This window comes from Bicyclus anynana, chromosome 14 (genome assembly GCF_947172395.1).
Source record: "Bicyclus anynana chromosome 14, ilBicAnyn1.1, whole genome shotgun sequence".
NCBI classification, from domain to species: Eukaryota; Metazoa; Arthropoda; class Insecta; order Lepidoptera; family Nymphalidae; genus Bicyclus; species Bicyclus anynana.
Genome location: NC_069096.1, coordinates 11,371,354 through 11,395,769, shown reverse-complemented (window position 1 = coordinate 11,395,769; position 24,416 = coordinate 11,371,354). Strand labels below are relative to the sequence as shown.

The 24,416-nt window shown below is 44.9% G+C and overlaps 2 protein-coding genes across 2 annotated transcripts in view; both read left to right on the top strand.

The window, feature by feature from the left end:
• The window catches only part of LOC112043590 (malate dehydrogenase, mitochondrial-like), a 221,788-nt gene that overhangs the window by 140,956 nt on the left and 56,416 nt on the right, over positions 1-24,416 (top strand). The window lies entirely within an intron of this gene.
• Positions 384-21,437, top strand: LOC112043510 (mediator of RNA polymerase II transcription subunit 16). Its single transcript, XM_052885383.1, has 20 exons — positions 384-540; positions 1,518-1,695; positions 2,362-2,494; positions 2,748-2,877; positions 3,682-3,830; positions 3,904-4,068; positions 5,376-5,492; positions 6,049-6,113; positions 7,167-7,310; positions 8,009-8,119; positions 9,552-9,675; positions 10,354-10,474; positions 11,582-11,668; positions 13,261-13,426; positions 15,218-15,387; positions 15,717-15,862; positions 17,512-17,612; positions 18,683-18,783; positions 20,608-20,748; positions 21,366-21,437. Exons 1-20 carry the CDS (start codon positions 479-481, stop codon positions 21,400-21,402), a joined length of 2,448 nt encoding a protein of 815 aa, XP_052741343.1. The 5' UTR covers positions 384-478; the 3' UTR covers positions 21,403-21,437.

The following is a 24,416-nucleotide window of genomic DNA, read 5'->3' as shown; positions in this document are numbered from 1 at the left end:
AGTAAGTGATACGATGGTATCAAAGGTACGATCTAATAATCCTGAGTTCGAGCCCGGGGGTAACGATGGAAAACTTTTTGTCACAAAATGAAAAATCTCTCTCCTTTACAAAAAATATGCATTATTATTTTTATAACTTATTGCATACTATACTATTAAAAATACCGTAGCTAGTTACTAGATGGCGCTATCACAGGCGTCACGAAAAAAGTTAAGAGTAGCCTATCTATTTCCAATAAATAATAATACACTGTAATCTGTGGTCTGTGTGTATTAATCTGTGGTTTGTTGTGATTGTAAGTTGTGACATTTAAAGCAGGGCCTATAAGGACTTGTATCCAAGGCCGTAAAATAAATTAAAAAAAAAAAAAAAAAAAGTAAGTTGTGATTTGTAATAATAAAATAATTAATGAAATTTTAAATAAGTATTTACAGTTTTAATTTCATTTTAAATGGTAATTTATGATAAAGCAACAAAATGGAACTTATTTATTCAATGAGACGTAAGCCGCTTAAATGCGAGCCTCCACACTTTGATAGGTAAACAGCAGTTCTATACTTTCGGATCTTACAAAGTTAATGATTTATAATTGTGCCAAAATGTATTAAACCCAGGAATTATCACTTCAATTTCTATACTACATCTTGATCACGATATTTTATACTATTATTTAAGTTGCGTGCTTACGAAATCACCGCAAAATCTGAATTTAGCTATGTGGAGTACCGCACACATGTACAATAATTTTGTGATAACTTACATTAAAATATTTTTAAGTATATTTAGGTTTAACCCTTTCTGTTTCTGGACACACAAGTCGACATTGCAGACAATATTATTAGTTGTTTAAATGACTCACTGTTTACTATGCTATGTGAATAAATGAAATGAAGACTCCATTGATCACCTCACTTTCAACACTCTCGTGATATATTTAATAGTATAAAAATATTCTTTCTTTGATCTTGATAGCCTGTTCAACAAACAAGTGTCCTGACTGAGGTTATGAGAAAATTGTCTCTCGTTTAATAGAACATTACTTTTGCCTCCCTTGATGTCGTCAATCCACCTGGTGAGGGGTGGACCAACACTGAGCCTTCTAGTGTGGGGTCACCATTCCTCCACCTTGGAAATGCCATCTATTACTTTAAAAATGCATTTACATTTTCTATATTCTTGGCCTCTCTAGAACAGCAGCAATTTCTATATTAGAATGGGAATCCAAAGCTGCTCTAATATGATCTTACCAAATTTGGCTAGGCAGGGAGAACAACATGAGCGGAGGAGGGGAGTGTTGATCGATCTTCAAGGAATTCCTTAACCCTACGTTCTATAGTCACAAGTCCAAGACTCTGCTCAGAATTTTTTTTCTCTACTACACGATGGACCCAGGCACCTGCACGGCCAATCCATGGAATGCTAAGATATTTGTTTCTCAAATCTATAGGATTATCCTATATTTTATCTGATATAGTCTAGTCTAGTCTAGTCTGTATATGCTTTTTATGTGTTCTAGAACAACAGATCCAGAAGTAGTGAGGCCAGTATGTACCATCTCTACATGCAATATTATTGCCTTCTCTTCACTGACAGAACTCGCAGACTCTGATGGTGAAACATGGGGTGGCCATGTGTATGTATGTGATTTGGACACACCATGGGACAGCCACAAAGTTGTCAGTACTATGCATCCAGTGAGTAGAAATACTATAATTATTTTGGCTGGTGGGAGGCTTCAGCCGTGCCTAGTTACCACCCTACCATCAAAGACATACCACCGAGAGATTTAGCGTTCCTGTATAATTTGTTCCGGTTGTGTAGAAACCGACAGGGTTGTGGATTTTCATCCTACTTCTGACAAGTTGGCCCGCTTCCATCTTAGATTTCATCATCACTTACCATCAGGTGAGATAGTAGTCAAGGGCTAACTTGTAAAGAAAAAAAAATTAGATAATTTTGACAACCAGGACTTGCTCCTTCTAGGAGAGGGGATATTCTGCTTAGACCCATCATGCTGCTCCAATGCAGGTTGGCGGGCTTATGGTGATAATTTCAATTTAAATAAGAACTACTATTAGAAGTTAATGAAATGAAATGATAACAACTGAGACTGACAGATTAACATGCTCTTGAGGGGGGGTGTGGCAACACTAACTTTCCAACTCTAGAGTGAGAATTTTAACTGAAGAATTCTTGGAAGAAAACAACTTAGTATCTCATAGCCCAACCTAGGACTCAAACCCGGGGCCTCGGACCGGCACCTGCACAGTGAATCCTTGGAATGCTAAGATACTAGTCTCTAGGCACACAGGTGTAAATACATATAAAAGATTAATCTTGAATTTTTTTTTTTATTTAAGGTATCTGCTATAGAATGGGACGGAGAGGGCAAGAAGCTACTTGTTGCTACTACAGTGGGTGAAGTGTCAGTTTACGGGCAGAAGGAGTATCTCCTAAATGAGTGGATATGCTTGTATACTGCTAATTTCCCAGGTATGAGCTGTACTGATGGAATTATTATCATGAAGTGTAAAATAGACTAGCTTTGTTTTTTTGGCAGAATCTGCTTTCTGTGCTGGTAGGAGGGTCACTTTTCAATTGCAGGCTTGATTTTTCAAATTGGACATTTGAAATTAATTTGAATTGAATTTTGCTTATTACAAAATGTTACATTTTGTTAGATACTTTCATAAATTGCTTTTCATATAAAAAAATCAAGAAAATAATTGTGAAAATAAATTTTTAGGTGAATATATAAAAAAGGCTATATTTTTCCACAATGGTCGAAGGGTGGTAGCATTGGAGAAAAAGCCTGATGCACCTATCAGTGACAGGATACAAATGTTGAGAGCCACACCAACATTGAAAGGATTTGGGTAAGAACATTTTGCACTATTATTTCTTCTTGAGCATACTTAAGTAAAAGCTGCTGTTTATTAAATAGATAAACAGCGAAATAAAATTAAACTAATGGTTCATCATCACATGTCACATTTTATTGACACTGCATATAGTACGGCCACGAGGGCGCGTAAGACATGATTTGTTGCTTTGGTCAGTCCATACGTAACAAGTATGATAGCTTTGACGTTGTCTTTCTAGTAGCAATTAGTGCAGCATTTGCTAGCTCTACCGAACCTAATAAAGGACATTGTAGTGTAGTGGACGTCAACAGCTGCTGATGTCATGATGTAGAGTGCATTTGATGCTAAAATGCACTGCTTACCCTAAAAACGAGCCATGATAGCCCAGTGGATATGACCTCTGCCTCCGATTCCGGAGGGTGTGGGTTCGAATCCGGTCCAGGGCATGCACCTCCAACTTTTCAGTTTTGTGCATTTTAAAAAATTAAATATCACGTGTCTCAAATGGTGAAGGAAAACATCGTGAGGAAACCTGCATACCAAAGGATTTCTTAATTCCCTGCGTGTGTGAAGCCTGCCAATCCGCATTGGGCCAGCGTGGTGGACTATTGGCCTAACCCTTCTCATTCTGAGAGGAGACTCGAGCTCAGCAGTGAGCAAAACACACAAAGAACCTGTAGAAAAGTAATTTTCCATTATGTATAATGTATAAGTATATAATATGTATATACTTATACATTAACCATAGTTTAAAACCTAGTGCACACAGGTGCCACATGGTGGTTATGATGATGAATTTAATTGTTTCGCCCGCAGCGGCGCGGCGTGCGAAGGCGCGTGCGTGGTGTCGGGCACGGGGCTGGTGGGCGCGCTGACGCCGGGCGAGGGCGCGCGCGCTCACGTGGCCGCCGACTGCCTGCGCGCCGTGCGCGGACACGTGGCCAGCGCCGCGCTCGCGCACAAGAGTGACTACACGTTTGTTACACGCGCCTGCTGACTGCAACTGTTCAGACATTCAATGTGCTGTGTGTTACACAGATGGAAACCTGCTGATAGCGGCGGGCTGGCGGCGCGGCAACAAGCGCGGCGTGCACTGCGCGCTGTGCTCCGTCGCGCGGCCCGGCGCCTCGCGCGCGGCGCCCGTCGCCATACAGCTGCAGCCTCTGCCCACCGTCTACCTGCTGGACGACGACGTGACGCCCAGTGAGTGAACATCTGCCAGTGGCGGCGACAGCGCGGCGTGCACTGCGCTGTGCTCCGTCGCCATACAGCTGCAGCCTCTGCCCACCGTCTACCTGCTGGACGACGACGTGACGCCCAGTGAGTGAACATCTGCCAGTGGCGGCGACAGCGCGGCGTGCACTGCGCTGTGCTCCGTCGCCATACAGCTGCAGCCTCTGCCCACCGTCTACCTGCTGGACGACGACGTGACGCCCAGTGAGTGAACATCTGCCAGTGGCGGCGACAGCGCGGCGTGCACTGCGCTGTGCTCCGTCGCCATACAGCTGCAGCCTCTGCCCACCGTGTACCTGCTGGACGACGACGTGACGCCCAGTGAGTGAACATCTGCCAGTGGCGGCGATAGCGCGGCGTGCACTGCGCGCTGTGCTCCGTCGCCATACAGCTGCAGCCTCTGCCCACCGTCTACCTGCTGGACGACGACGTGACGCCCAGTGAGTGAACATCTGCCAGTGGCGGCGACAGCGCGGCGTGCACTGCGCGCTGTTCTCCGTCGCCATACAGCTGCAGCCTCTGCCCACCGTCTACCTTCTGGACGACGACGTGACGCCCAGTGAGTGAACATCTGCCAGTGGCGGCGACAGCGCGGCGTGCACTGCGCGCTGTGCTCCGTCGCCATACAGCTGCAGCCTCTGCCCACCGTCTACCTGCTGGACGACGACGTGACGCCCAGTGAGTGAACATCTGCCAGTGGCGGCGACAGCGCGGCGTGCACTGCGCGCTGTGCTCCGTCGCCATACAGCTGCAGCCTCTGCCCACCGTCTACCTGCTGGACGACGACGTGACGCCCAGTGAGTGAACATCTGCCAGTGGCGGCGACAGCGCGGCGTGCACTGCGCGCTGTGCTCCGTCGCCATACAGCTGCAGCCTCTGCCCACCGTCTACCTGCTAGACGACGACGTGACGCCCAGTGAGTGAACATCTGCCAGTGACGGCGACAGCGCGGCGTGCACAAGAAATAGAAGTATTAAATACCATTCTGTCAGGTTTGGCTCAAACGGTCTAGGTCCACCACTATCTAGGTGACACTACAGACCACGGAGCGACATAAAGCAATAACAAATTTAAATTAAATTACACATACAGCTTCTAGCCACTGCTCTTTTTGAAACGCTCGTTGGGAATCTTATCACAAACTTTTTAACTGATTTTAAAAAAGGTGGATGCTCTCAATTCGAGTCTATGCCTTTTTTTACAATGTATGTAATGTAAGAATGTGTTCAACCGATATATGGGAATTAGATTGTGCTGTTCACCAGTTTACTTTCCAGTGTCGATATCATGGTGGCTTCGCGACGACATCGACTCGCTGCTGATCGCCGGCGCCAACCTCACCGTGTGGAAGCTGACGGAGCGCGCATATCCTGTACACAAGTTACTGTCCAAAGGTACCAGCCACCATTTTGACATTATTATCACCCTATTTTATCTGTGAAAGTCCGATTAAAATCACTTTAGCCATTCCTAAGATTAGCTCCGGACAGACAGACAAACAGACGAAAAATTTAAAAAATCTTTTAGTGTTTTTTGTATTGTGTGTTTTTTTTTACAAGTTAGCCCTTGACAATCTCACCTGATGGTAAGTGACGATGCAGTCTAAGATGGAAGCGGGCTAACTTGTTAGGAGGAGGATGAAAATCCGTACGCCTTTAGGTTTCTACACGGCATCGTACCGGAACGCTAAATCGCTTGGCGGTACGTCTTTGCCAGTAGGGTGGTAACTAGCCACGGCCGAAGCCTCCCACCAGCCAGACCAGGACAAATTAAGAAAATCTCAATCTGCCCAGCCGGATCGAACCCAGGACCTCCGTCTTGTAAATCCACCGCGCATACCACTGCGCCACGGAGGCCGTCAAAAATAAATGTGTGTAAATAACTATAAAAATGTATGATCAAAGTCATTTTTTTTTTAATGTGTTTAATATCCGAAATTTACTTCTAAAGGTCCAGTGCAGGGCAGCACGACTCCTGGTGGGGGGCCGAAAACTGTAGACTGTTTTAATACTGTGGTAAGTTAAAATAGTAATTAATAAAAACGAGTGTGCACACAAGACTGAAGTAAATTAATTTCTTAAAATGCACACAACTAAAAAGTTGGATGTGCATGCCCCATTATTTATATTTTATTTATCTTGTAATAAAAGGACGCACAATCATATAGAAAATTTCACTTAAATCTTTGCTTTCACAGTTTTAGAATTATTGGTAAAGAAAATTATACCTAAAGGTCTTTAAATATAGTCCAATATTCAATAAAAACCAAATTCAGAGCAAATTCAACCTTAAAGATTGAGTTTAAGGTTGAATTTGCAAATGCTACTACTTGAATTGAGCGCCAAGAAGTTGTGTTTGGCACTCGTTTTTTGCTCGCTGATTGTGCATCCACTTTTAATAGGAGATCGATGTAATTTATTTTTATTAAATGTTATTTTTATCTGTAGTTTATACTGTGTTTTTTTTATGTTTATTTTATTTTAGTTTAATTCTGTTCATAATGTAATTGTGTGATAGATCCATATCTATATTTATAAACGCAAATCTAAATCAGTTTTTTCCCTAATTAGTCTAATTAACCTATTTATTATTCTTTTAATTCTTTTAATATATCTATTCGAGTACTAAATTACGCATGTTGAAGTAACCTATAAGTGGGTCTATGACACAAGAACTTGACTAATCTATGTTTTTGTAAAACTCAATTTTAATTGTCATAACCTGTTGGTACCCTATAATAATAATAATAATAATAATAGCTTTTATTCAGACGTAGGTACATATTTTACAAATTATTTAATTTAAAGTGACACCAACAACTTTGTCTGTTTGCCCAACTTTGTCAAAGGCCTCCTCCATTTCCTTCCATTTGGGTCGGTTCAACGCCTTCCTTGTCCATGCCTCCCCTGCTACCGCCTTTAACTCGTCTTCCCATCTTCGGAACTGTCTGCCTCGATTCCTTTTGCTATTTACTATATGGCCTGTCCATTTCCACTTAAGTTTCCTTATCCTTGTTATGAATGTTGGTACCCTATAAAAATAAATAAATAAATATTTATTTTTGCAAGGCGTGGCAGCAGGCGGCCGCATGGCAGCTAGAAGGTGCCGAGAACGCCACGCACGTGTCGGCGGCGCGGCTGCCCCTAGGCGCGCACGCTGTGCTCGCCACGCCGCGCGCCCTGCACCTGCTGGCGCGCGACACTCACCACTACGTGAGTATCGTCAACCCTGGCGCACTCCGCGTTATAGCAACGTACAAGTACATGGTCGGACAACTAGAACGGCCAATAGGCTAGTTGACACTTTTTTTTAAATGGTCTTAAATAGTCCATTATCATTCTACTATTCTTTTTTTTTTCCTTTCTCTTATACTGTTACTCGGCAATCTGTCATTCGACATTGAGCCGTTCGTCTGTTGGTTAGAGGTTATGGGTCATCAGAAGGAGTAAGTCCATTAACAAATCTCCTATTATGCTGTATTCTAGCTTTCTTTCTTGGCTAGATAATTCTACTATTCTGAAAAAAAAATCATATTATTTTGAAACATGATTACATGAAAATTTTAGTTTTTAAATATGTTTTTGACAATATGAACTAAAACGCCTGTCGGCCATGACAGCTATATTTCAACTGTTTCATGACGTCACTACAAAAAATCCCATAGAAATGGAGCGTTTAACAAAAATATTACTTACCAATTAGTTCGACGTTAGTGTGTTGGTGACGTCACAAAATGGACGACAGTGTTTTTGACGTTTGGAAAATTTAAAAAAATACGTAATATTTAAATTAAGTTTTATATGAAATCCTTAACTTTTATTAATTGATATCGATATATTTCGGACCCTTATTTCATGTACTATTCGAAATTAATATTATTAAATTTGATATGAGTCAACTACCCTGTTAGTTGGTATCGCGGCCCGTCGTCACGAGCGGAGTGGGTGCGGGAGCGCCGGAGGCAGCCAGCGGCGCCGGCACTCCGCCGAAGAAGACCAAGTACGGGCCCGGCGCTATACCTGTACGTATTACACCTTAGACCATTTAAATAACAGGACCTGCCTCGCTAACCTTTACCCCTCTAGCTAAGATCAAAAATCTATGATCTTTTTTTTTTATTCTTTACAAGTTAGCCCTTGACTACAATCTCACCTGATGGTAAGTGATGATGCAGTCTAAGATGGATGCGGGCTAACTTGTTAGGAGGAGGATGAAAATCCACACCCCTTTTAGGTTTCTACACGACATCGTACCGGAACGTTAAATCGCTTGGCGGTACGTCTTTGTCGGTAGGGTGGTAACTAGCCACGGCTGAAGCCTCCCACCAGCCATCTAACGCGATCTAACGCGTTTATAAAAACTGTTGCTATAGAATCGATGTTTCATTGATGTAATCGTTTTCGTCGTGTAAAGAGCTCCCTAAGAATGCCGGTTTGTGTAGATAGATGAGAAAAAACTAACTGGTATCGGCGATTATCTCTCACAAGAAACAAACAATAAATGTAATTTCCGTGTAAACGAAAAATGAAATGCATAGTTGCTCTCAGACTGTTCACACTGTCGACGACAGCTGGCTTTACTAGTTTTGTCGCTGACCGATGAGTTTTCAAAAATAAGCTCGCTCAGCGATGCTCGATCGCTTGATCGTTTCTATACAGGACTGAGCGACCGCGGGCGAGTAATCGCTCGTCGCACATTCGGTTATAGTCCGGCGACAAAACTATTGAAACTACACACTCACTTCACGCTGATCGCTAACTTTTTCGTTCATCGTTGGCGGTGGGACCACTGCCTCAAAATTCCTCAATCAATCAATCAAAAATCATTTATTTCAAGTAGGCTCAGTTTGCAAGCAATTTTGACACGTCAGTTGACTATTTGTAAAGATTCTACCACCGGTTCGGAAGGCAGGTTCTGCTGAAAAGATACCGGCAAGAAACTCAACAGTTGCTCTTTTTAAAAAGTCATACAATATTATAATTTACAATTGATAACAATTACTGTTTACATTTCTTATAGTTTTACTTCCTGTGTGAAGGTGGAAGCTGATCCAGCGGCCTCCAAGCACCTTTATCGTTAAGGAACTCATCAATAGTGTAGTAACCTCGACTAAGTAAATGTTTTTTAACACATTGCTTAAAGCTATGCATTGGCAGGTCCATCACAGTCTTGGGGATCTTATTATAGAAGAGTACACGCAAAACCTACAAAAGATTTTTTTACTCTTTGGAGACGATATGCAGAAATAACTAACTTATGCCCGTGTCTAGTAAGACGTGGGTTTAAGTATCCTTTTCGTTTGTACAAATTAATATTTTGTCTTACATATACTATACTGTTATATATATATTGACGGGCTACTGTTAGTATACCTATTTCTTTAAACTTTTGACGAAGGGACTCGCGTGATTTTAGTTGTCCATTATCCTAATGATATTGTACACTCGGTGTAGAGCGGCGCGAGTTGCGCCACCGTGTGGTGCGTGGAGATGTCGGCGCTGGGCGGCGCGGTGGTGGCGGTGGACACGCACTCGCAGCTGCACGTGTACAAGCTGCACCAGCCCGCGCCCGACATACGTAAGTGTTCTCACAGGTGACGCTCGGTGTAGAGACCGACGTAGTCTGCGCCGGCAGCTGGCTTCTAGAACTCTGTGCGTAGGAGTGATGGAGTCATCGGTGAGCTTTTTTTTTTAATTTTTTACAAGTTAGTCTTTGACTACAATCTCACCTGATGGTAAATGATGATGCAATCTAAGATAGAAGCGGGCTAACTTGGTAGAAGTAGGACGAAATCCACACTCTTTTCGGTTTCTACACGACATCGTATCAGCCAGACCTGGACCAATTAAGAAAACCTCAATCAGCCCAGCCGGGGATCGAACCCAGGACCTCCGTTTTGTAAATCCATCGCGCATACCACTGCACCACGGAGGCTGTCAAAACGAGCTAACGGATTCCGCACACTCCGTTACAATAAAATAGTAAAGCAATTATACCAATAGTTATCTGACATAAACATAAAAGACATACACTACGAGTACATACGATTGTATTTTTGTAATAAAAATAAAAGTTAAATACACTATGTTTAAAAAAAACACTTACCTTGCTAGCGAATAAATTAAGACTCGATGACAAAATCCAATAGTAACATAGCATTCGTCGTAAGTACAAAAAATATTTTTACCAAACTAGTGAGATGACAAGTTTATTTTTTTTTAGTTTTTGTTAGTAATAAATATTATTTCATTACAGCAACGCCACTGACAGTGCAGCACGTGACCTCGCTGCTGGAGTACTCCATGGTGTCGGGCTACGACTGTCTCGACGTACTGATGACTCTCAAAGCCAACATCGTTGAGGCTGTTTATGAAAGGTATGAACAAACTTTAAGAGTGTGCAATATGTAATTTGGTGGTTACAAATGGTTCTGGATCTCAGATTCTGGAAAAGTTAGGAGCCTGGTATTTGAATAAATGATATTTCAAAGTGTTAGCTTCGTTATGACTATACAAAATACACAATTTGTAAAACTTTTCTCGATAGTTTATTTTTTTGAAAAATACATGGATTGCTCAATTTTGCTTTCAATCTCAGGAAAGGCAAACTTATTTTCTTAAATTTTTGTTTTGTATAGAAAATTAAGTATATATCTTGAACATGGCCATTTTGTTTTTCGTTATGTTGTTTAATTTACTTGCAATTAGGTAAAAATGGTTTTGGCGCTCACGTCATAAAATTTGCGTCGCGCGTCAATCGCTCCGTGCTTTTCACTCACGTGAAAGTCATAATTCGGCGTCTCGTTTGCGCTTCGAATTTTATCCCTGTCGTATCGCTCTTAATTATAAACGGTATTAGAGTATGGTCCTAGGTATCAACTCAATCAAAATATCAAATAGCTGTTATAATTCTTTTTAGTTGACTTCCAAAATAAAGATGTTCTCAATCGTCAAATTTTTATTCTTTTTTATTTCTAAATTTTACTCTGGTTCACATCACAGCGGGTAAGTAACTAAGCTCAAGAGTAAATTAGGGCAGAATCTAAATGTCTAATAAATTATCATAACAACCCTTCGTCTAAATAAGGTCTGTTGCGATGCAGTTATGACTGAGGCTCATAGATGGCGCTTTGTTTTCGCATCTTAAAACCCTCGCCTGAATACTCTTAAGGCATTCATAAACTTACGGGGCAGTAAGTTTGTTAATGCATTACGAAAAGTGTGATTCGGCGAGGCTTCTAAGATGCGTGCTACCCAATGATGTTAAATACTGTTAGATGTGTTACTACCGCATGAAAAATGAGGCGCTCAAAAGAGGAATGTCTGAGGCTCACAGATGGCGCTTTCATTAATAATTTTTGAATTAAGTTTTACTTCGTGAACTAGAGTACACTCGTTTTTTTTATTATTAATTATAATCCAATAGATAAAATATACGAATATAAGTATTGATTGACTTAATGTATGATAACTTTATGCTACAGGTTGACGGAAAGTTTCCAAAGGCAGCCGCCGTCGTTCCAGCAGTTTTATTTCCACAGTTGGCTTAAACTAAGGATAGCGTTGTGCAGGTAAGTCCACTTTTCTGCTCACGCATAAAGGTGATGGTCTAAAATTGTATGGAGCCCAGGTCCAGTCATTGTACCCTAGCGGAAATAAAAGAAAATATTTTTTTTAACTATTTTTGATTATACAAATCTACGAATTTACTTTAATTCTTTCGAAATAATATTTATTATCTCCCAAGAAATGCAACACTATTAAGGGTAATAATGACGGATTGATGACGGTTTCAATGCAGTAATCGATTTGACGTTTGCTGTCAATTGTCATGTCATAGTTGCTCTAAGGGCGCCATCTTGATATAACTCGAAAACTTGGGTTTTAATTTTATTTATTTCTTTTTATTTAGATATGTTTATTCACTTTAATAAATTTTAATAAGATCCTTGTATTTTTTAAATTTTAATGATACGGGGTACAAGAGTGGACCTGAAATCGACCATCTCCTTTATTTGTAAGACAATCCACACTTGATAATATTTATTTATTTTATCCATAAATGATGATCTTTATGGTCCGGGTCTTGCGTGAAGTATTTTATCAAACGTCCATCAGCCAGCGGTAAGGAATTGTTAGATGGTTCATTCAAATTCATATTAGGAATTCAGAAAACTATACTTAATTCTTACTCAATGTGCATTGTTTAATGCCTGACGTTTCGAAAGTGCTTATAAACTAAACCTAATTGAAATAAATGAATATTGGCTATTGAATAACAAACAAATTAATAACGAGGGTATAAAACGCTAGTTATTTCACACCTAATTATATTCCTAACTAGCGGACGCCCGCGACTTTGCCCGCGTGAAACTCGATGTAAACTTTCAACTACCCCTACCCTACCCTGAACCCATTGACGTCACAATGTTACTTGATGTACTAAACGTCAAAATAATTGTTAACTAATATTTTTAAGCCTCAATAGCTCAAAGGTAAAAGCGGTCGGACTCATCACCGAGGGGTGGTGGTTCGATCTCCGCCCCGTTGGTCTATTGGCGTATCCACTCCTAGCACAGTCTTTCCCGACTAGTTGGAGGGGAATGAGAATATTGGTCATATTATAAAATACTAGCGGACGCCCGCGACTTCGTCCGCGTGAAACTCGATGTAAACTTTCAACAACCTCTACCCTACCCGTACCCTACCCCTACCCTACCCTACCCTACCCTACCCCTGCCCTACGTTGAAAATTTTCCTGAATTTTCTTTGCTATAAACCTCACGGAGCCCGAACCTTTCCAACGAATGCAAAACCGTGGAAATCGGTTCTTGCGTTCTGGAGTTATAGCGTCAGGAAGGAAAACCCGACTTATTTTTATATAGTAGATATGGCAAATATTCTTTTTTTAAAAAAAAAAAGGAATTGTCAAGCGCTCCGTTTGTAAGCGATTTGTTATAGTGACGTCATGAAACAGTTGAAATATAGACCATCATGACCGACAGGCGTTACGGCTCGTATTGTCAAAAACATAATATTTAAAAACTAAAATATTCATGTAATCACGTCTCAAGAAATTTTTTTTTTTCAATAGTAGAACGGTAATGAACTATTTAAGACTAGACTAGTTTTTAAAAAAAGTGACAACTAGCCTATTATGCAGTTTGTCAGCGTCATGGCAGAGCAGCGCTGCGGCGCTGACCTCGCTGCAGTTGTGCTACGCCACGTGGGCCGCGTGCGCGAGCGCGCTGCGCGACGACAAGCCCGACGTGGCGCCGCTCTCCGCCCTGCTGGACGAGCACGCGCCTTCTCTACCGGAGCACGACAAGGTGAGCCCTCGCTGCAGTTGTGCTACACCACGTGGGCCGCGTGCGCGACGACAAGCCCGACGTGGCGCCGCTCTCCGCCCTGCTGGACGAGCACGCGCCTTCTCTACCGGAGCACGACAAGGTGAGCCCTCGCTGCAGTTGTGCTACACCACGTGGGCCGCGTGCGCGAGCGCGCTGCGCGACGACAAGCCCGACGTGGCGCCGCTCTCCGCCCTGCTGGACGAGCACGCGCCTTCTCTACCGGAGCACGACAAGGTGAGCCCTCGCTGCAGTTGTGCTACACCACGTGGGCCGCGTGCGCGAGCGCGCTGCGCGACGACAAGCCCGACGTGGCGCCGCTCTCCGCCCTGCTGGACGAGCACGCGCCTTCTCTACCGGAGCACGACAAGGTGAGCCCTCGCTGCAGTTGTGCTACACCACGTGGGCCGCGTGCGCGAGCGCGCTGCGCGACGACAAGCCCGACGTGGCGCCGCTCTCCGCCCTGCTGGACGAGCACGCGCCTTCTCTACCGGAGCACGACAAGGTGAGCCCTCGCTGCAGTTGTGCTACACCACGTGGGCCGCGTGCGCGAGCGCGCTGCGCGACGACAAGCCCGACGTGGCGCCGCTCTCCGCCCTGCTGGACGAGCACGCGCCTTCTCTACCGGAGCACGACAAGGTGAGCCCTCGCTGCAGTTGTGCTACACCACGTGGGCCGCGTGCGCGAGCGCGCTGCGCGACGACAAGCCCGACGTGGCGCCGCTCTCCGCCCTGCTGGACGAGCACGCGCCTTCTCTACCGGAGCACGACAAGGTGAGCCCTCGCTGCAGTTGTGCTACACCACGTGGGCCGCGTGCGCGACGACAAGCCCGACGTGGCGCCGCTCTCCGCCCTGCTGGACGAGCACGCGCCTTCTCCACCGGAGCACGACAAGGTGAGCCCTCGCTGCAGTTGTGCTACACCACGTGGGCCGCGTGCGCGACGACAAGCCCGACGTGGCGCCGCTCTCCGCCCTGCTGGACGAGCACGCGCCTTCTCCACCGGAGCACGACAAGGTGAGCCCTCGCTGCAGTTGTGCTACACCACGTGGGCCGCGTGCGCGACGACAAGCCCGACGTGGCGCCGCTCTCCGCCCTGCTGGACGAGCACGCGCCTTCTCTACCGGAGCACGACAAGGTGAACCGTCATCATCATAACAGTCTATGGATGTCCAGTGTTGTAAATAGGCCTTTTGGCCTATACACATCCATATTTCTCTCATTCCTTTGTAACAAATTTGAGATGATACAAAATAAATAATTTTGACTCGTATCAAATTAAAACATGTAACTAATGTAACATGTGTACTTAACCGAAACTTTGCTGTCCCTTAACTACGAACAAAGTGAACTTTTTTAAATAACATTTCATAATAGATTACAAGCCCTTGGAAAATATTAATGTATAGGAAATGAACCAACTTAAATAACGCTTAGAAGGCTGTTACTGTATCAGAAAACTAGCCAAATGCCCGCGACTTTGTCCGCGTGAAAATCGATGCCCAGGGATGAGCATTGTATACAAAAAGATGACTCGTCAAGGTGGTCACGATCCTCGGCCATGAGGGATCGACTGGAGAGAAAATGTCCAGCTGGAGCCACGGTCGGAGGCGCTATCACAAACCTCCGGCCGGGGCCCAATTAAGCGCGCGGCCTTCTTTTGTGCTTGGGTAAAATGCCCAGCCGAAGTCACGGTCGGAGGCCCTACCACAAACCTCTGGTCGAAGGCCAGTCCTAGGTTGAGTAATTTTCACCAAATTATTTTTAAATTTTAGAATCTTCTAGCATTAGAAGCGAAAGCGGAAATGACGAGCGAGGGTGCCCTTCAAGCGCTGCAGCCCTTGCAAGCGCTCAGACGACCGCTGCAGAGGGCACTGCACACGGCGCTGACAGCGCTCGCAGCGCTGCAACCGGCCAACCTGCACCAGCTGCAACATCACAGTGGGTGAGGATCTGCAAGGGCTTCCCTTACCTATTCCGAGCCTGGCACTTTCCGCGTTTTAGCAAGAAGCTACAAATACCTGGCCGGCCGCGTGATGAAAATAATACTTCACGAGCTCCTACTACTTTTAGTTAGTAGTTCACAATTCAGTGCCGTTTAAAGAGTAAACGGTTTCGGCGCTTTTAGAACTTAACGGTACTGTCTTATAAGGAGGGAGGTCTAGCTCTGTGTGCCAATCAAATAGACTGATAATGATGATGAAAAGTCCGCATGGCGTTAGATGTGACCCTGTTACGAGTGTGCCACACGACTGTTATCATATCCTGCTACAGGTACGAGCTGTGGTCCGACCCCGCCGCGCTCACGTTACTGCGCAAGCTGGTGCTGGTGGCGCGCGCGTGCGGGCGCGGCGGCGAGGCGCTCAGCCGCCCGCTCGCGCGCCTGGCCGCCAACACTCCGCCCAAGCCGGACCTGCTGGGTGAGTACTGCACTCACGTCACTGCGCAAGCTGGTGCTGGTGGCGCGCGCGTGCGGGCGCGGCGGCGAGGCGCTCAGCCGCCCGCTCGCGCGCCTGGCCGCCAACACTCCGCCCAAGCCGGACCTGCTGGGTGAGTACTGCACTCACGTCACTGCGCAAGCTGGTGCTGGTGGCGCGCGCGTGCGGGCGCGGCGGCGAGGCCCTCAGCCGCCCGCTCGCGCGCCTGGCCGCCAACACTCCGCCCAAGCCGGACCTGCTGGGTGAGTACTGCACTCACGTCACTGCGCAAGCTGGTGCTGGTGGCGCGCGCGTGCGGGCGCGGCGGCGAGGCGCTCAGCCGCCCGCTCGCGCGCCTGGCCGCCAACACTCCGCCCAAGCCGGACCTGCTGGGTGAGTACTGCACTCACGTCACTGCGCAAGCTGGTGCTGGTGGCGCGCGCGTGCGGGCGCGGCGGCGAGGCGCTCAGCCGCCCGCTCGCGCGCCTGGCCGCCAACACTCCGCCCAAGCCGGACCTGCTGGGTGAGTACTGCACTCACGTCACTGCGCAAGCTGGTGCTGGTGGCGCGCGCGTGCGGGCGCGGCGGCGAGGCGCTCAGCCGCCCGCTCGCGCGCCTGGCCGCCAACACTCCGCCCAAGCCGGACCTGCTGGGTGAGTACTGCACTCACGTCACTGCGCAAGCTGGTGCTGGTGGCGCGCGCGTGCGGGCGCGGCGGCGAGGCCCTCAGCCGCCCGCTCGCGCGCCTGGCCGCCAACACTCCGCCCAAGCCGGACCTGCTGGGTGAGTACTGCACTCACGTCACTGCGCAAGCTGGTGCTGGTGGCGCGCGCGTGCGGGCGCGGCGGCGAGGCGCTCAGCCGCCCGCTCGCGCGCCTGGCCGCCAACACTCCGCCCAAGCCGGACCTGCTGGGTGAGTACTGCACTCACGTCACTGCGCAAGCTGGTGCTGGTGGCGCGCGCGTGCGGGCGCGGCGGCGAGGCGCTCAGCCGCCCGCTCGCGCGCCTGGCCGCCAACACTCCGCCCAAGCCGGACCTGCTGGGTGAGTACTGCACTCACGTCACTGCGCAAGCTGGTGCTGATGGCGCGCGCGTGCGGGCGCGGCGGCGAGGCGCTCAGCCGCCCGCTCGCGCGCCTGGCCGCCAACACTCCGCCCAAGCCGGACCTGCTGGGTGAGTACTGCACTCACGTCACTGCGCAAGCTGGTGCTGGTGGCGCGCGCGTGCGGGCGCGGCGGCGAGGCGCTCAGCCGCCCGCTCGCGCGCCTGGCCGCCAACACTCCGCCCAAGCCGGACCTGCTGGGTGAGTACTGCACTCACGTCACTGCGCAAGCTGGTGCTGGTGGCGCGCGCGTGCGGGCGCGGCGGCGAGGCGCTCAGCCGCCCGCTCGCGCGCCTGGCCGCCAACACTCCGCCCAAGCCGGACCTGCTGGGTGAGTACTGCACTCACGTCACTGCGCAAGCTGGTGCTGGTGGCGCGCGCGTGCGGGCGCGGCGGCGAGGCCCTCAGCCGCCCGCTCGCGCGCCTGGCCGCCAACACTCCGCCCAAGCCGGACCTGCTGGGTGAGTACTGCACTCACGTCACTGCGCAAGCTGGTGCTGGTGGCGCGCCGCTACAGTCTAATCACAACAACGTGTGTTTGTCCCCACAGAGGAGTGCGCATGCGTGTGCGCGCAGGCGCCGGCGCGCGTGTGGGAGGCGCTGCCGCGTCGGTGTGTCGCCGCGCCGCACGCGCGCACTTGGCCGCTCTACGTGAGTTTGTTTTTAGTTACATTATACTATAACTGCCTGTGCCTCATTGGTTTCAATCTGCAATGAGGTCCAGGGATCGAATCCCGGTCAGGCAAATAGTCTGGAGTTGGGAAGTTGGCGGTGTTAGTACACCATATGATCCAAAAGACTCGTGTCTTTTAGATCTTTTTCACTCCTGCAATATAGGTATCAAATGTCGGCTTGCTAAGTATAACTCGAAAAATAACTTAACGTCACTTTAAATCCAATATGGCGGATATTCATATACAGGATGCTGGGGAGTATTTCCCATAACTTTGAGGTGTAGACGAGTCCACCGAGCCGAACTACGTAACTAATATGTTTTTTACTAAAAAATAAAACCTTTTTATGTTTTCATACAAAGTGATTCAAATAATTCCGACTATCTATGTAACACACGCCAACCATGCATTTTAAAATTATAAAGTTAGGCTACGTCATAATTAAAAGGATGCGTATAAGGGACACATTTTAATATTATTTACTCCGAAAATATTTATTAATTTTAGAACACAAATGTTCTTTGAACATTTTAAAATAAATTACATTTAAATTTTCACAATCCAACCATCTCTTCTTTGGCCTTCCTCTCCTCTTATGTCCTTCCACTTGCACATTCAACATTTTTCTAGTAATATGACTTTCCTCTCTATGCATTACATATGTCCATACCTAGCTAACCTACTCCTCAATTTTTCTGTCACTGGCGCCACCTTCAGACTTCCCCTTATATACTCATTCCTTATTTTGTCTATTCTTGTCACACCACACATCCATCTCAACATACGCATTTCATTCACATGCATTCGTTTACTATCCGTCCCTTTCACCGCCCAACATTCTGATCCAGCGACTGAAGGCGACTAAGGGAAAATGTCGCTAGTGGGTGGCTCGAAAAAACCCACAACACTAAGGATTCACAAGGAGGGTTGACGTCAGGCAGGCGGCTGGTCACAAAAATTACTAGCAAAAACTTTAAAAAAATATGTCATAATAATATAGATACATACATACTAGTAATAAAGCATTGTGTGCATATTACTTCTCAGTTGGAGTACGGCGTGGAGCCCGAGGCGCTCCGCTACGTGCCCGAGCCGCCGCCCCACGCGCAGTCCGACATCGCGCCGTCACTCGACATGGACTCCATCAGGTATAAATCATAAATCCATCGTGTGTGCTACCTTCTGATCAGTATGGGGGCGGTACCAAGTTAGTACTGTGTTAATTAAAGCCGTTTCTGAATAAACTGTCTGAAAATCTTAAACCTTTAAGATTTAAACGGCTTGAATTAATACATCAATAATTCGGTACCGGCTTCAAACTGATCAGAAGGTAGCACATACAAAGTTACTTTTTGCTTTTTAGTTTAGTAGATTTTTTTTGCGATTTTGAAGTTGGTTGTATTTTTTTATTAAAATTTTTATTTTTCCATTTGTAGTGATAACATGTTATAGGTTTAAAAAATATATAAAGTATTTTGCTATTTAATATTTAAACCACGACGTTATTTTTTATGTTTAGTACCTTGGTACAATCAAGCGAACCAATTTTAAAATTACTACTTTAACCTTTACTTCCGTACATCACACCGCCTATTAAATATTTAAAATTTTTGTTTGTGTTCACAACCTATGTAGGTAAAAAGTTCTCATCAATACAAATCAATATTAATCAAGCCCAACAACTTAGTAGCTACTGTTGAAGAGTACCCTTAACTGTTTTTGGTCTCCATCATCAGACCCCTAAAAATAGTCACAACACATCTAGATGTAAAGTTCTAATCAATACAAATTAATCAAGCCCAAACACAAGGTAGCTACTTAAACCGTTGAGGAGTTCCCTTAACGGTCCCTTGTATCCATCACCAGACCCTCAATGACAATCACAACTCATCTAGATGTAAAGTTCTCATCGATACGAATTAATTAACTCCAAACACAAGGTAACTGCTGTAAATCCATAAGGAGTTCTCTCGTCTGTGCTTCGGCTCCATCGTCAGATCGACAACAGATCTTCATTGAATTGTAGTGCATCAAATACTTAATAATAACATTAACAAATACACTAGTTGCCTTTATCATTTTTGAAAGTTCCCCTTATTTCTCCAGGATCCAATCATCAGATCCTGACATGATTACTACGGGGCCAACTGTAAAACATACCCTTTCAAACAAAAAAAAAATTCTAATTGGTTCAGGTGTCTTCGAGTAATCATTGAAAATACATAAAAAAGAACAAAGATTCCAACGAATGAGAACCTCCTCCTTTTTTGAAGTCGGTTAATAATTAAAAAATACATTTTAGAAAATTACACCACATAATTTTCTAAAATGTATTTAAATAGACCATAGTAGAGTAGTAGATAGTGGAGTAACCAGAGTGAGTCTTTACAAACTGCGTGCTGAAATGAAACTTGGTAAAAAGACCATTTCAAAAATATATATTATACTAGCGGACGCCCGCGACTTCGTCCGCGTGGAATTTAGCTTTTCTCAAATGCCTCGGGAACCATGGATTTTTCCGGGATAAAAAGTAGCTTATGTGTTAATCCAGAGTAAAACCTATTTAAATTCCAAATCTTAGCTAAATCGCTTCAGTAGTAACGGCGTTAAAGAGTAACAAACATACAAACATACATCCATACAAACTTTCGCGTTTATAATATTAGTAGGAAGTAGGATCTGTGTTTTATCTCAGTCTAGAAAGGGCGAATTCGCCGAGATTCTCTCGCGCGTATTACGTGCGACCGTTGCGTCCACAAGGCGCGTACCAACGCGCGAGCATTTGTAAATTCTGGCGTAGTGCACGGGATTTATGCGCGTATTTTGAATTCGCGCGATGCTTTTGGACGCAATGTATTGATGTCTAGTACTTCGACAACGCGCGTATGAATTCGCGTGATACGATTCGCGACGAATTCGCCCCTTCTGGACACGGTGTTAGCTATAACTCGTAGTCATGGTTGCGTGTGCAGGTACATGTACCTGGGCGGCGGGCGGCGCGCGGCGCGCTGGCGGCGCTGCGGGCGCTGCGGCGCGCGCGCACTCCCCGCCGCGACGCCCGCCAAGCATCCGCTGCAGAAGGCCTACGACCAGCGCTTCCTCGCCGCCTGCAGGTCGCTCACCATCATTATCAACCCATATGCTTCTGAGCTCGAGTCTCCTCTCAGAATGAGAGGGGTTAGGCCAATAGTCCACCACGCTGGCCCTATGCGGATTGGCAGACTTCACACACGCAGAGAATTAAAAAAATTCTCTGGTAAGCAGGTTTCCTCACGATGTTTTCTTTCACCGTTTGAGACACGTGATATTTAATTTCTTGAAATGCACATTACTGAAAAGTTGGAGGTGCATGCCCTGGACCGGATTCGAACCCACACCCTCCGGAATTGGAGGCAGAGGTCATATCCACTAGATTATATAGTGCGACACAAAAGAGTAGAAAATCAGCTTATTTTCCCTCTTGGGGAATAATTTTCCGACCAAGATTCTAATGAAGTAGTCTAGTAAGATATACAAGATTATTATAATTATAGGTACATTCCATATCCTACAAACTTTTGTTTCACCCCATTCTATTTATAGTTTTGTGATAAAAATTAACCTGTGGTTACAATTACAAAATTCATCAAAATCAGCTCAGCGGTAACCGTGAAAAAGTCCCTTATTTATGCACTTATAATTTTAGTATGGACATTACAATAATATTTCATTTATTTATTTTTGTTTTCAGATGTGGTGGCAAGTGGACCTTAGTTTCTAATGTATAAGTAGGTAATTTAAATGTACTTAATTAAGATTTGTTTGTTGTAAATAAAATAATAAATGTTTAATAATGAATGACAAGTTTTTATTTAGAGGTTGTTGGTGTGTAGGTGGTAATCTCTGGATCATATAGTGCGACACAAAAGAGTAGAAAATAAATCAAAGCGCTGTAGTCACTTGTCATTCTTAGACCCTGTGTTCTGTCATCCACTTAGAACTGCAACTACCTTGATACTTGATAATTTCTATTTTAAATACTTAAGATAATCTGTTGAAAGTAATATTACCATTTATAATAAAACATACATACAGCCGAACGTAGAACCTCCTCCTTTTTGGAAGTCGGTTAAAAAATAAATATTACTAACGACACTGTTTAGCCCCGTGCATCATGTCCAGTACTAAGATACAGGGCCGGACCGTCCATACGGCGAACGGAGCGGTCGCTCCAGGCGCCAAATCCTAGGGGGCGCCGAAATGGTAAAGACAAGATCGAAAAGAAATTTATTTCTTTTCGATCGTCTATATTTAAAGCGAAGAGATGAACGCGACGTGCGCGAATTTACTTCTAATAGAGGCGTCTTTCTTTACATATGGTGCAGGGAGTGCGTTGATTTTAACCCGGGTATATACAGGCAATAGAGGGCGCTAGGGTGATGATTGCACCCGGGCGCTACGTGAGCTAGAGAGTCTTTACCTATAGTGCAGGGGGTGCGTTACACCCGGGTGTCGCGATCTCAGGGGCGCCCAAGCGCCATTCGCCGCGCGGGTTCTATAGGTACTAGGGGGCGCTACGGTGATGATTGCACCCGGGCGCTACGTGAGCTAGAATCTTTACCTGTAGTGCATGGGGTGCGTTACACCCGGGTGCCGCGATCTCAGGGGCGCCCAAGCGCCACTCGCCACGCGGGTTCTATAGGTACTAGGGGGCGCTAGGGTGATGATTGCACCCGGGCACTACGTGATCGAGAGACGGTATTGGGCCTGATTTTCAATTGGTCTGAATATGGTCAAAATCTTCGCGTTCCATAAGTAAACCAGGAAACTACAAAGCTATAATTTTTTAGTTAATTTATTTTTCAACTTTATTTAGAGCTCAATACACTTATTTTGTTGGCCTGGAAACATTTCTATACCAGCTATTTTTTTTCTTTAAACTCTTAGAAAATGCATAGACCACTTTCATAAAAAATTTGAACTCGATAAGTGCTTTTTCTAGCTTCGGAAATAGATAAAAGTCTGATGGAGACGAGACTAGATCATATGAATATGGTGGTAAGGTAAGAATTCTAAATTATACTGATGAATTTCTGCTATGCTTTTAACAAACGTTTCACACGTTTGTTAAAAGCATAGCAGAAACTCGCAAATTATACTGATGAAACAAAACTTTTCTTCTCAATGACAATGGCCATTTTTCTTTAATTTGTCCTCTGAAACATCGCATCAGATTTCACTATTAAGCAGAGTTTATATATACGCCTTTTTTTAGTAATCCACCGTAATTACATCCCGCGAATCTCAAAAAACTAAGGCCATTACTTTTCCAACACGCAAAACCGCTTCTGCCTTTTTGGAACATTGGATCCTGGTCGTGTCCACTTTTTAGACTGTACTTTTGTTTCTGGAGTAAAGTAATATACTCAGGTTTTAACCATGGTCACAAAATATACAAAAAAGTATCTGCCTCAAACAACTCCAAGCAGTTGCGAAAATTCGTCAGTCGATCGCGTATTTGTTCAACTCAAAGAAGCCAAGGCGATTATGTGATGTTTGCCTTCTGTTGAGATGCCAATAGTGTCAGCTATCTTCCTAAAAGTCAATCAATCTATCTATCTATCTATCTATCTTCTATACTATAATAAAAAGAGTAGAAATCGAGTGTCTGTACTTTTCTCAAATTTAACTAAAATCAAGTTAGGGCAATTAGAAATGAACAATTGAATACGAAAACATTTTTTTTAATTTTCTTGTCTGTATGTTTGCGCTATTCTCTGGTTCTACTGAACCGATTTTGATGCGGTTTCACAAATAGATTAAGCATAGTCCAGGGCAACATGTAGGCTTTGTTTCATTAAGATCGGATATATAGCAAAAAACGCGCGGCCTTCGGCCGCGAACTTTATTCTGGACCGGCCTTCGGCGGGGGGTTTGTAACAGGGCTTTCGACTGTGGCTATGGCTGGGCATTTTACCCAAGCGCAAAAAACGCGCGGCCCTCGGCGCGGCGCGAACTTTATTCTACACCGGCCAAAGGCCGAATAAAGTTCACGATATATACGAAGGCCCTAATTCACCTTCAGTTTTTAACATGACTTCATAAATGTTTTTTTTTGCTAAAGCTTTCTTCTTCATTGCAGTGATTATTAAGAAGAAGTTTATTATTAAGATTAAGATACTCGATTTTTTTTCATGTTAAAAAATACGAGTCCGAGTACCTAGTCACGATTTGTTTGACGGGATCGCGTGGGGAACGTAACGAATGCAAATGAATGCATAAAATTTTATTCTATTAATATAGCTATACATTGAATAATGTAGCTTTAACATGAGGGTAACTTAAAATAAAATAATAAAAAAGAACAACCGACCTTAAAATCATAAAAAAGTTTCCATTAAATTAAAAGCGAAACATAACATCGTATGTGCTACCTTCTGATCAGTTTGAAGGCGGTACCAAGTTAGTGCTGTGTTAATTAAAGCCGTATCTGAAAATCCAGTTAAAATCTTTATGATTTAAACGGCTTGAATCGAATCGAAATCGAACGGTCGAATTGAGAAACCTCCTCCTTTTTTTGAAGTCGGTTAAAAATGTATGACATTCCAATATAACTTAGGCTACGAACTTTTCAAACGTCCCTAGTATATAATGTTTGGAGCAAACAGGAAAGGCGCCATAATTGGATCTCGCTCCATTCTAAAATTTACCTCGGTCCGGCGCTGCTAAGATAGCTAGATAGATAGATTTCATGATTTACATTTCATTTCAATAACAATCAATATTCAGCTCACTGTTGAGC